Here is a 13,179-nt window from a genome sequence, read left to right on the forward strand (position 1 = left end):
TGGCTCGCGCTAAGAGACCACATTCATGTCCAAATTCAAAGTTTTTGGCAGCTTGGAAAAATATCAACCAACGCACACACCTGTCACGTGAAATCACGCCACCACTGAAATCTTCAAATAAAAACTAAAAGTCTAAATACGTACAGTTATCGGCCTCACATCGCGAGTATAATTGTTTAGTACACTCAAGCGAGTGAATGAAAAAAGATAAGTCTTGGGGATCATATGATTGCTACGTGGAAAGAATTTACAAGGAGAGGTTGCGTTCACACAGTATAGACCACGAGCCCTCCACACGCCCTCGACATGTGTCAAGATCCGAACCCTAAATATCTAACTTAATCCAACGGTCCGAAACAAACCCTATCCATCCTCAGGCACCTCCTCTCTGTATTTAAACACCCTCTGCTCCTTCACCCTCTGCACACCCACAAATCTCCATTTACATAGCAAAAAACCTCTCTTTTTTTCTCATTCTAAGCTATGGCTTCAACTTTTTCGAGGAGTGTTTCTGCCTTTTCTCATGCAACAAAGCAAGGGGACACTGTTAGTGCTCTTGGTGCTAGTGGTGGGAATGGCATTTCTTCCTTGCCTTTGCTTTCCAGAAAGAAAAGGAACACTAGTCTTGTAGTTTCTTCTGCCACCGGAGAAACTATTACTGGTCTGGTGTTCCAGCCATTTGAAGAGGTGAAGAGGGAGGACTTTCTTGTTCCTATTTCTAGTCAGGTTTCTCTTGCTCGTCAGTTCTATGTGGATGAGTGTGAAGCTGCCATTAACGAGCAGATCAAGTCAGTAATAAATTTTTCTCTTTTTGTAAGAGATACATAATCTTGAAATCTCATTGTAGAGTAGATAGATATTGATTTGTGTTTGTGTTTTGTGTTAACAGTGTGGAGTATTCTGCTTCCTACGTCTACCATGCCATGTTTGCCTATTTTGACAGGGATAACATTGCTCTCAAAGGCCTAGCCAAGTAACCACACAAGATCCTGTCTCTTTGTTCTTGGCTACTTCCCTTATTTTTTCTGTTGATTTGTAGTAACTGAGGTATGGTGTGGTCATGTTCTAATCAGATTCTTCAAGGAATCAAGTGAAGAAGAAAGAGAACATGCTGAGAAGTTCATGAAGTATCAGGTACCTACCAGGCTACCACTTCCTTTTTCGAACTCGAATATATACTTTTTATTTTTTGGTATTCTTAATTAATTATTTTCCAAATATATGTGATTAGAATATACGAGGAGGGAAAGTAGTGCTTCACTCCATACTGAAACCCGTTTCTGAATTTGAGCATGGTGACAAAGGAGATGCATTATATGGTATGTTTCTAGACTTATGTTCATTGCTAGAAACTGTTAAGTATTATTTGTGGATTTTGTCGTTAATACATAAAACACAAGATTTAACTAGTGAAAAGGATTACAAATATAAACTCTAAATTTATAGAAACTGTTAAGTATTATTTGTGGATTTTGTCGTATTGATCTAAAAAAACATCTACAAAGTCATTAACATGATCGGTTGGTGGCACATCTCTATCTAGTTATACAAATTATTATTAGAATACTCATAACCTTTAATTTTATATAACCCCGGCTACATCATTATTCCATCCATATTTTAATGGAAGTGACTTAGTTGGTGGATTTTGTCTCCAATCTTTTTTATGTTTCTGTAATGGAAAACGTTTACGGTTTCTGAGTTAATTAACTTGGGCTGTCTTTGATTCTTTGATTCAGCTATGGAACTAGCATTGTCTTTGGAGAAGTTGACAAATGAGAAACTACTGAACTTGCACAAGGTGATGTGTCTTTTGCCTTCACCATGTTTTTCGTACTTTCTTGCATTAAATGCCTGGAATAATCAATGTTTTCAGAATTGTGCTCATGAGCTATACTGTGTTCTTGATAAATAACAGGTGGCAGATGAGAACAATGATCCACAATTGCAAGATTTCATCGATAGCGAGTTTTTGAAAGAGCAGGTAAGCTCAAAAAAATTTTGTTTCTTTCCCTGGATATAATACTGGATTGAACACTTGTGTGCACTAATCCTGTGAGATACACTGGAAGGCGGTCGTGCCAGATTGAAGGTGAAAATAAAGATATCAGATTATGCATTTAAAAACATTCACTCATCTATTTCCAGAAAAAAAGATTACTGTTTTCCTCCTGTCATCAACCTGTTAGACATTTGTTCTGTCCAAAACTTAGAACAAAATTGAAAATTTTTATACGGAAGAACAATCACATAAGAAATTGGTAACATTTTACTTTCACACTTGCAAGGATACTTATTGCATCATACTCTGACATATGCAATTTTTTTAACAGGTTGAATCCATTAAGAAGATAGCAGAATATGTAACTCAATTGCGGATGGTTGGAAAAGGCCATGGTATGCTCTAATAAATTACGTTTTCAGTATCTTTGTTACTTTCAGCATGCTAGTCCACTACTCTTCCATTCTCCATATATTTATAACTTTGGGTTTTAAGACAAGTTTTTGTGAACTTGCAGGAGTATGGCACTTTGATCAGATGCTCCTCCATGCATGAGGCTCATGCTGCATGATGTGAAAATACAATCTGCACCTGTTCTGGGTTCAAGTCTGTGCTATAGTAGATTTAGGATAACTTCTCTAGGAGTTTTAATGGATTGAGGATAATAAATTTTCAGTGTAGGATGTATAATAGACATTAATGTAGTAAGGAGGTAGCTGCTTTGCTTTCAATAAAATGTGCGGCAACATTACGAAAACAGATTTGGACTCTTTTATTTGGAGGTGAAATGTATTTGTATTGTAAGTATGGATGTTGCTTGATGTTCCCTTTTGACTTCAAGCTGTTTGAGTGTAGAATCACTTCAGTTGATTGATCTATAAATATGGAGTCTGTTGATCAAATTAAATCATATGATTCAGAGCTGATTTGTGAACCATAGCTTGCTTGATTTGTTACAGAACAATCAGTACATTGATTTCTTGTTGAAGGGCAGAGAAAATCCATTGCATTGATTTTTTTGTTGATACAAAAATACTGGCAAAACTACTAGTTTTACCTTTCTCAATTTTATTTCTTGTTTTTTGCACCAAAATAATGTATGCTGCCAGATTTTCGAAGCTCTTGCAAGAAGAACCTCCGGGGCTGGCAGCTTCTTCTGCTTTTGTCTTCCATTCCATCGCCGTCCTTTTCATTTCTTTACCCTTTTCTCCCTCCATTGACTCTATAACAAGCTTCCCAACTTGATCTCTCCTAACATCACCGTTTATCTCCATGCCGATACCCCATTTGTTGCAAGCAATCCAACAGTTGGTTTGCTGCTCTGAGAAAAACTCCACAACTAAGGCTTCAAGGACCGAATTCCATCCCAAGTGACTTACAAATACTCCTATTGATGGGTGCTTTGAAATCTGCTGTTGTGGACACTAACTTGCTAACATGCCTCTATCCTTTGCTTCTGTAAGGAATTCAGGTGGAAATATGTTTGAATAACAAGGTTAGAGGACACATTTAAAGCTAAATTAAAAATGGGATTTACTCACTTTTAAAATTAAAATTTTACTGAAATTCAATCTTTAATATATGCTATTTAATATAGAATATTAACATAATTTAAACTATGGGTTTTTTACTGACTGTTGTTGAAAAAATGGGGAGGTGCTAGCCGAATCAGGCTCCTCCATAGGTTTTCAACAATCTCCTCTTTTCTTTTGAAGGACCCCCATTTTTGCCCGTCACTAACCTTTTTCTCCAAACCCCATCCATAATTTTTTATTATTATTTGTTTTTTAATGGGGTTCATGGTGGAGCATGGGAGAGTGGAAGAATAATAGGTAAGTGTGATTTTGTGTTTTTTTAAGTGTGAGTGGGAAAATATGGGTAAGTGGGATTATATGGGGTAGTGTTTTTTTTTCCCCACTTGTCTTTTTCAAACTTTTAGTCCTCCTTTATTTTTCTTCCAAATACTTTGGTCCTTCTCCTTTCTTTTTAATTTTTTGAAAAGGACAACGTAAACTTGATATAAAAAAAAATCAATGATTTTGAAATAAATATTTTAATAACTGAACATTTTAAAAATATATTTTGGATTCTCAAAAAGACATTGACAATGATGAAATAACACAAGTGTGTCACAAAAAAGATTTTGAATTTTTTTTGGTATTTTGAAAATATTTAGAAAAACATGGGGTCAAAAATTGAATAATAACAATATACATATCAAGACTTTGATTTTATATCAATTACAGGTTTGAATATATACTTAATATACATGCTTGTATTCTTTTATTATATTTTTGTTAAAAGCATGTTTGTTTTAAGTTTTATTTTGTGTGTTTATAGATTTAAAATTGTATGCATTACAGACTTTTATTGAACATTTTTTTTTATATTTTGTATGCTCTTGTTATGGTAAACTAAATATCATTGTTTATTAATCTACTATATTTACAACAAAGATTAACACCATGATCGTTGTTAGACCTTATTATCCAAGAGAAAAAAATTTTATTGTTAGCCAAGACTTAAGCCAATTCTAGCATTTGTTGTGTATTCAATGAAGGTTGATTGTTCTTTTCATAAATTTGAACCAATATAGCTTAGTTTATCATCTGTTATCTGCTTATTAGCGGGCAAGTGGAGAGGATCGATATCATAAATAGGATGGAACATTGTTGTAAGAGCACCCAAAACCTCTTGTTTTAAGGAATCAAACATGTTCAAAATAATAGTTGGAACTCTTGAATTTCTCTTAATTTTTCTTAATGAGACAACTAACTATATTTGAAATCTTTTTGGTTGCATCCAAATTCTTAATTTCAAACCCACTACTCAACTAATCCTTTGAATTGTTAGTCTCATATATATTTTTTAAAACAATTGATATATCATCAACATACAATAACAAGTACACAAATGAATCATCTGAAAGCTTCCTGAAATACAAACAAATATTATAATCACTCCTAAATAACAATGTCCAAATATAAAAGTATTAAACATTTTATATTATTGTTTTTGTGACTACTTCAAGTCATACAATGACTTCTTTAATAAGTAAACTTAGTCTTCCTTACCTTAATCTATAAAACTCTTGGGTTGATGCATATAAATCCTTTCTTTCAACTCACCATATAGAAAAATAATTTTGATATCTAGCTACTCAAGCTTTAAATTAAACAAAACAACTACAACAAATAATATCTGGATGAAACTATCCTTCATAACTGGAGAGAATACTTTATTAAAGTCAACAAACCCTTAGCAACTAGGCGTGCTTTAAACCTTACATCATTAACCTCTAGGATTCCATCTTTCCTTTTATAAACCTATTTGTACCCAATAATATTCTGACTCTGTGATGGTTTAACAAGCTCTCATGTTTGGTTCTCATAAAGAGATTCAATCTCTTTATTCATAATAAGCATCCATTAATAAGATTTTTTTGTAAAAAATTACTTTTTTGTAAGAACAAGGTTCATGATCATTAAGACTCTGTACAACATTCAAGGCAAAATCAATTAAATTAGCATAATCATACTTAACTTGTGCTTTTATCTATCTTTTGTCTTTTTGTTGCAATATTATAATATTGTTCTTCAGGTGCATTTTTATTGTTAGTATCTCAGTCCATCTTAACATCAACACCATTCGACTCGTTTTCCTTATGAAACATAGAAAAGTCATCAAAAGTCACATCCCTACTAGTATTAAACTTAAGTGACTTGGGATCAATACACCATAACCAATATCCATTCAACCTAGATGAATAGCCTAGTAATATGCATTTCCTTTTTCTCGACTCAAGTTTATCTTTTTTAATATAAGCATAAGTAGAACAACTAAATACTTTCAGTTTAGAGCAATTAACATAAGAACCAAATCATATTTCATATGGAGTCTTGAACTTTAAAACTATCGATGAAGATCTATTCACCATATAACAAACCATGTTAACTACTTCAGCTTAAAAGTCATTTGACAATATAACTCGTGAAAGCATATGACATGTCTTTTCAATAGTCTCATATTCATACGTTCCGCAACCCAATTTTGTTATGGTGTATTCTTGACAATGTAAAGTCTAACAATTCCTTTATTCTTAGAATTCCAAATCATTATCATTTCTTAAACACATGATGTTCATACTAATTTATTTTTCAATCAAATCTTTATACTATTTGAAAGTGACAAACACATCATTTATTTTTTTTTATAAAATACATATAGACCTTTTTAAAGTAGTCATCAATAATATCAACAAATATTGTACTATACTTTTTGACATAATAGGAGAAGACAAAAATAATACCTTTGATACAATGAATAATTATACTGAATTTCACCCTGCACTCTTTTCCATAAATACAATGCTCATAAAAATTCAATTTATCTGGTTCTTGATCATAGAACAAATCTCATTTGTTAAAATTCAATATACTTTAGTCGTATGTGTCATAACTAAGTAGAAATACAATCTGGATTAAACACGTATGATGCATTAGCTAAATCAATATTTACCAACACACATAGCTAGAATAATTTTAGTGTCATTATAATTTTTTTTTCACTAGCATCTTTTACATCATCAGAGGTTTTCTCCTTCTTTTCCTTACCTTTCCGCTTAGGATAATTATGCCTAAAGTGCGATATTTTAAGACATTCAAAGCATTTAATTTTCATAGACTTCAATTTTGATCTAAATATGCCTCCATTTCTCAAACCCTTATTATTTATTCCATCATTCACAATTAAGCTATATGCATGATCATCATTATGACTCTCTAACACTTACTTTTCCAACTCTTTAGAGTTTAATAAGTTTTGACATCATCTGAACTAAGAATATCATGTCAATACAATAAAGTATCAGCAAAACAATCATAAGATAGAGGTAATAAACATAATAAAATCAAACTTTGGTCCCCATCTTCAACCTTAACATCAATATTATACAAATTTAAAATTACTCTATTGAATTCATCAAGATGATCTTTAAGAGGCATGCCTTCTTTCATTCGAATAGTATACAATCAATGCTTTAAATGTCATCAGTTTGTTAGGGATTTGGTCATGCAAAAAGTTTTCAGCCTTTTCCTACAATCCAGTAGTTGTCTCCTCAACAAACTTTCTCAGAATCTCATCAAATAAATAAAGTTGAATATCACTATGTGCCTATTTCATTAGATCTTATTTCTCCTCATCATCATCCCTATAGGTAAGTTTATACCTTTTAAGGCCTTTTATAAGCCTTATTGAACTAACAATACACATATCTTAATATGCCACAGATTGAAGTCATTCATACTATTAAATTCAATATAAAAAAGTAGAAAATTACAAGGTGTTATATAAAATTTCTCTCTCACCTCAAAATCCCAACGTAACCATGACTCACCTTTTCTTTCCTCTCTCCAATCACCAAAGTATAGAAAATAAAAACACTCATAAATAAGTCTTACCTTAAAATATGACAACTTTAGATTTTTATAGGGACTAAATACATAAATGTTTCTTTTCCTATTTGGACCTACAATTTAAGACAAGCAAAACATATACAAATTCAAAAAGTCCCTAGAGAAAATTAAGAACTCTTAACACTATAAAATATTGATTCGCTAAAATGCCATTGAGTTTCTTTTTAATTTTCAACTTAATCAAAGTCTAATTACCATTATAACTTAGAGACCTCAAACCACCCTTATATTCACTTAAAACCCCTAATATGTTATTATAGCCCTTGCTCTTTGTTTTTTTCTTGTTTATGAAAATTATCAAATTATTTATAAATAAAAACTAAGATAGGTTATAAAAGGTTGTGATATATTTTTTTTTAAAATAAAATAATGTAATAACCAATTTCACAATTCATTCATAAACTTTTAATAACTCAAATTATTTATTTAGAACATAAACATGGATTGCACAATATCATTCAAAGTAAAAACAAAAATCTTGGTTACTCTAATCACAATAATAATCAAACATGTTTTCCAATATGACTAGATAAAAAATCATAATAACCATCAAATCAAAATCTTATACCTTTAATTAGCTTTTTTTCATTGATAATAACTTTTACTTCACAACTTCAATTTAAAAAAATTACCTATTAAATCAAAGATCTCAATATCAATTATTCTTTTTTATCATAAGACTTATTGGAAGGCTAAATTTTGCAAGTTATCAATTCATTACTTTTTCCAAGTTTTAAATTTTGCAATAACTTTCAAACCATTAGCCTAAAACATGTAAGACAACTTTTAAAGACTTTATAATGATCCAAAGACTTCATTGATATTATTATTCATATTCATTACAAGTTTATTCATATTCATTACAAGTGGCTAAAATAAAAGATTATTAAAAACCCTAATTACTAAAATTTTCTTAATCACCCTATTATACATGGAAAACTTAATTAAAATTAAAGATACAAAATAATATATCTTAAATTTAATTGTGGACAATGGTTTTCATCCTATTAATTCCTTTCTTGATCCACTTGCCTTTTACATGAGGATGGAAATTTGATGTGTCTGATAAAACAAAATATACTTTTTATTTTTTTTAATATTTTTAATTATTGAGCATCTACTAATCTAAAGGTTAGAATTGTTAAACCTTTTTTTAGCTACCATAATACTAAAAGGGTGTTTAAAATTATGATAAAAGTTGCTTTTTAAAATACTTTTCGTTTGGAAATATATTAAAATAATATTATTTTATTTTATTTTAAAAAAATTATTTTTAACATCAGCATATTAAAATAATCTAAAAACACACAAAAAAAACTAATTTGAAGCAGAAAAAAAAACTAAAAAAGTTTCAAAAACACAATTCAACTATAAAGACAATCACTCTCTAGGCCCTTCTTAAAGTTTTATATATATCATTTTAAATTCAATATAATTTTTATACACGTGGATGTCCATTTTTTAAGGGTTTTCATTATAATCAATCATGCATGTTTTGAAAAGTAAAAGCATTAAAGATTTTTTTCCATTTTTTAGGGGTTTTCACTATAATCAATCATGCATGTTTTGAAAAGTAAAAACATTAAAGATTTTTTTTCATGTGTGGGTTTTCACTATAATCAATCATGCATGTTTTGAAAAGTAAAAACATTAAGGATTTTTTTCATTTGTGTGGTTGATTATATATATATATATATATATATATATATATATATATATATATATATATATATATATATATATATAATCAGATGAGGAAATATACAACGTAATTTAAAATTCCACGAAAAAAATAACGTTTTTGTGGCATCATCTCCTATATATATATAACATGCCTCCCATCGTTCATGGAGACTGGTGAAAAGAAAGCAATCAAATGAAGATGACCTAATCCAAATACTTATCAGATGGCAACAATGGCCGGAAGTAATGGCACAGAGAGGAAGGAACTACACATTTACAGTCCTCCAACGAAAGTCCCATTGTTTTGCAACAATCTTCTAATTCTGGCCCAAACCCATTTATGAGCCCATTAATTACTGGGCTGGCCCATTGTTTCTTTTCTTCATAGTCCATAATTAATGATTGACCCAGTTTGCTTAGTAAGACACCGTTTAGAGTGATGATTAACTGTTTTTCAGATAGTTTTAAAACCTAAAGCGGTCCGACGAGTGGATTTGAAACTCAAAACTGAAATTGGTTTAGATTAATAAAAAAATATGAAAAATCATGATTTGGTGAACCGATTAACTCAATAAAACCCGGTTAAAAACCTAATTACAACCCGTTGATTTTTGTTTTTATTTTTTTATTAAAACGATTCTATTTTGAATTTTTTTAAAATAGAGATTGACTCGACCAACCCAGTGATCCGGTCAAAACCAGGAATTCGGGTCTTGGACAGGATCGAGTTTAAAAACTATAATTTTTTTTATTAAAATTTAATTTTTTAATATCATTTTCATATATTGATTTTAAAAATAAATTTTAAAAAATTAACACACACACACACACACACACACACACACACACACACACACACACACACACACACACAAATAAAAATAGCTTAAAAAAATTACTGCTACACTTTCGATTGCCCGTAAATCAAGTGCAAGATCTGGAATGGGGTAGAAACAGCAGGCAAACAGAACAAGCTTGTTATTTTTAGTCTCGGATGGCGACCATGCCAGCTCAGAAAATCACAAGACAAGAAAAGAGGAAATATCTTCCACTTTAGACCCTGTGTTTGTATAAATTATCCAGATCAGCCCCTATAACAATATTCATCAAATCCACCCTATACTCCTCACAATTTGTTATTTCAACTCAATTGAAATGAAGATTTAATAAATTTAATTACCCTCCTTATATTATTCGAGGTATATTTATAATTTATCCCAATGCGTTTGAATTGAAAAAATGTGATAAAAAGGTCCAGATTTGAAAAGGTGGATTTATTAGGGTTTTATTGCTGGATCGACTCAATTAAAGGGACTAAATTGGTTTCTTGCAAAGCGTGGCTGTCTCGCGCTAAATACGACAAAATACATGTCCAAATTCAAAGTTTTTGGCAGCGTGGAAAAATATCAACCTACTCACACGCCTGTCACGTGAATTCACGCCACCAATGAAACTTTCAAATCAAAACGAAAAGTCTAAAATACGTACAGTTCCTGGTCTCACACCGCGAGTACGATTATTTACTACACTCAAGCGATTGAGAAAGGAAGGACAAGTCTTGGGGATTATAAGATCGCAACGTGGAAAGAATTTATAAGGAGAGGTTCCGTTCACACTGGATAGACCACGAGCCCTCCACACGCCCTCGAAACGTGGCAAGATCTAAGCCCTAAATATGTAACTTGATCCAGCGGTCCGAAACAAACCTCATCCATCCTCTGGCACCTCCTCTCTGTATTTAAACACCCTCTGCTCCTTCACCCTCTGCACACCCACAAATCTCCATTTACATAGCAAAAAACCTCTGTTTTTCTCATTCTAAGCCATGGCTTCAACTTTTTCGAGAAGTGTTTCTGCCTTTTCCCTTGCAACAAAGCAAGGGGACGCTGCTAGTGGTGGGCATGGCATTTCTTCCTTGCCTTTGTTTTCCAGAAAGAAAAGGAACACTAGTCTTGTAGTTTCTTCTGCCAGTGGAACTCTTACCGGTCTAGTGTTCCAGCCATTTGAAGAGGTGAAGAGGGAGGAATTTCTTGTCCCTATTTCTCGTCAGGTTTCTCTTGCTCGTCAGTTCTATGTGGATGAGTGTGAAGCTGCCATTAACGAGCAGATCAAGTCAGTAATAACTTTTCTCTTTATGTAAAAGATACATAATCTTGAAATTTCATTGTAGAATAGATAGTTATTGATATGTGTTTCTGTTTTGTGTTAACAGTGTGGAGTATTCTGCTTCCTACGTATACCATGCCATGTTTGCCTATTTTGACAGGGATAACATTGCTCTCAAAGGCCTAGCCAAGTAACCACACCAGATCCCGTTTCTTTGTTCTTGGCTACTTAGCTTATTTTTTTTTAATGATTTGTAGTAACCGAGGTATGGTGTGTTCATGTTCTAATCAGATTCTTCAAGGAATCAAGTGAAGAAGAAAGAGAACATGCTGAGAAGCTCATGAAGTATCAGGTACATACCACTTACCTTTTGAAAATCGATTATGTTCTTTTTAATTTTTGGTATTCTTAATTAATTATTTTCCAAATATATGTGATTAGAATATACGAGGAGGGAAAGTGGTGCTTCACTCTATACTGACACCAGTTTCTGAATTTGAGCATGTTGAGAAAGGAGATGCACTATATGGTATGTGTCTAGACTCGTGTTCATTGCTAGAAACTCCCGAGTATTATTTGTGGATTTTGTCTCCAATTAATCCCGTCCATATCTTAATGGAAGTGAATTAGTTGGTGGATTTTGTCTCCAATCTTTGTTATGCTTTCCATTATATAGAGGTGTCAGGATATGTTTCTGTAATGGACAATGTTTACAGTTTCTGAGTTAATTAACTTGGGCTGTCTTTGATTCAGCTATGGAACTGGCATTGTCTTTGGAGAAGTTGACAAATGAGAAATTACTGAGCTTGCACAAGGTGATGTGTCTTTTGCCATCACCATGTTTTTTCTATTTTTATTTTATGCAATTAGGAAGTATTATGTACTTTCTTGCATTGAATGCCTGGAATTGTCAACGTTTTCAGAATTGTGCTCATGAGCTAAACTGTGTTCTTGATAAATAACAGGTGGCAGATGAGAACAATGATCCACAAATGCAAGATTTCATCGAAAGCGAGTTTTTGGAAGAGCAGGTAAGCTCAAAATAATTTTGTTTCTTTCCCTGGATATAATACTGACTTGAACATCTGTATGCACTAATCCTGTGAGAAACACTGGAAGGAGGTCGTGCCAGATTATGCATTTAAAAACATTCATTCATCTATTTCTAGAAAAAAAAAGATTGCTGTTTTCCTCCTGTTAGGCATTTGTTCTGTCCCAAATTGAAAAATTTAATGTAGAAGAACAGTCACGTCAAAAATTGGTAACATTTTACTTTCACAGTTGCAAAAATACTTATTGCTTCATACTATGACTAATACAAATTTTTTAACAGGTTGAATCCATTAAGAAGATAGCAGAATATGTCACTCAATTGCGGATGGTTGGAAAAGGCCATGGTATGCATATAACTTACATTTTCAGTATCTCGCTGCTTTCACTATGCTAGTCCACTTACCATTCCATTCTCCATATATTTATAATTTTGGGTTTTAAGCAAGTGTCTGTGGACTTGCAGGAGTATGGCACTTTGATCAGAAGCTCCTCCATGAGGTGTGAAAATACAATCTGCAACTGTTCTCGGTTCAAGTCTGTGATATTGTAGATTTAGGATATCTTCTCTAGGGTTTTAATGGATGGAGGATAATAAATTTTCAGTGTAGGATGTATAATAGACATTAATGTAGTAAGAAGGAGGTAGCTGCTTTGCTTTCAATAAAATGTGTGGCAACAATACGAAAACAGATTTGGAATCAATGATTTCATGTGAAAGCTTGATATGGAGCTGCAATGTATTAGTATTTAAAGAATGGAAGTTGCTTTATGTTCCCTTATGACTTCATGCTGTTTGACAATAGAATCACTTCAGTTGATTGATCTATAAATATGGAGTCTGTTCATCAAGTTAAATCATAT

The 13,179-nt window shown here is 32.1% G+C and overlaps 2 protein-coding genes across 2 annotated transcripts; both read left to right on the plus strand.

Annotated features, from left to right (window-relative positions):
- Nucleotides 1-405: 405 nt before the first annotated feature.
- Nucleotides 406-2,909, plus strand: LOC133676736 (ferritin-1, chloroplastic-like). The gene is made up of 8 exons (XM_062098467.1): nt 406-788; nt 890-973; nt 1,074-1,134; nt 1,232-1,319; nt 1,740-1,801; nt 1,919-1,984; nt 2,334-2,397; nt 2,520-2,909. Exons 1-8 carry the CDS (start codon nt 484-486, stop codon nt 2,555-2,557), a joined length of 768 nt encoding a protein of 255 aa, XP_061954451.1. The 5' UTR covers nt 406-483; the 3' UTR covers nt 2,558-2,909.
- An 8,003-nt stretch (nt 2,910-10,912) lies between these two features.
- LOC133677334 (ferritin, chloroplastic-like) lies at nt 10,913-13,097 on the plus strand. The gene is made up of 8 exons (XM_062099311.1): nt 10,913-11,271; nt 11,372-11,455; nt 11,557-11,617; nt 11,707-11,794; nt 12,019-12,080; nt 12,231-12,296; nt 12,599-12,662; nt 12,782-13,097. The coding sequence occupies exons 1-8, from the start codon at nt 10,985-10,987 to the stop codon at nt 12,820-12,822; spliced, it is 753 nt and encodes a 250-aa protein (XP_061955295.1). The 5' UTR covers nt 10,913-10,984; the 3' UTR covers nt 12,823-13,097.
- Nucleotides 13,098-13,179: the final 82 nt, after the last annotated feature.

Source organism: Populus nigra, chromosome 17 (assembly GCF_951802175.1).
Source record: "Populus nigra chromosome 17, ddPopNigr1.1, whole genome shotgun sequence".
Lineage (NCBI taxonomy): Eukaryota > Viridiplantae > Streptophyta > Magnoliopsida > Malpighiales > Salicaceae > Populus > Populus nigra.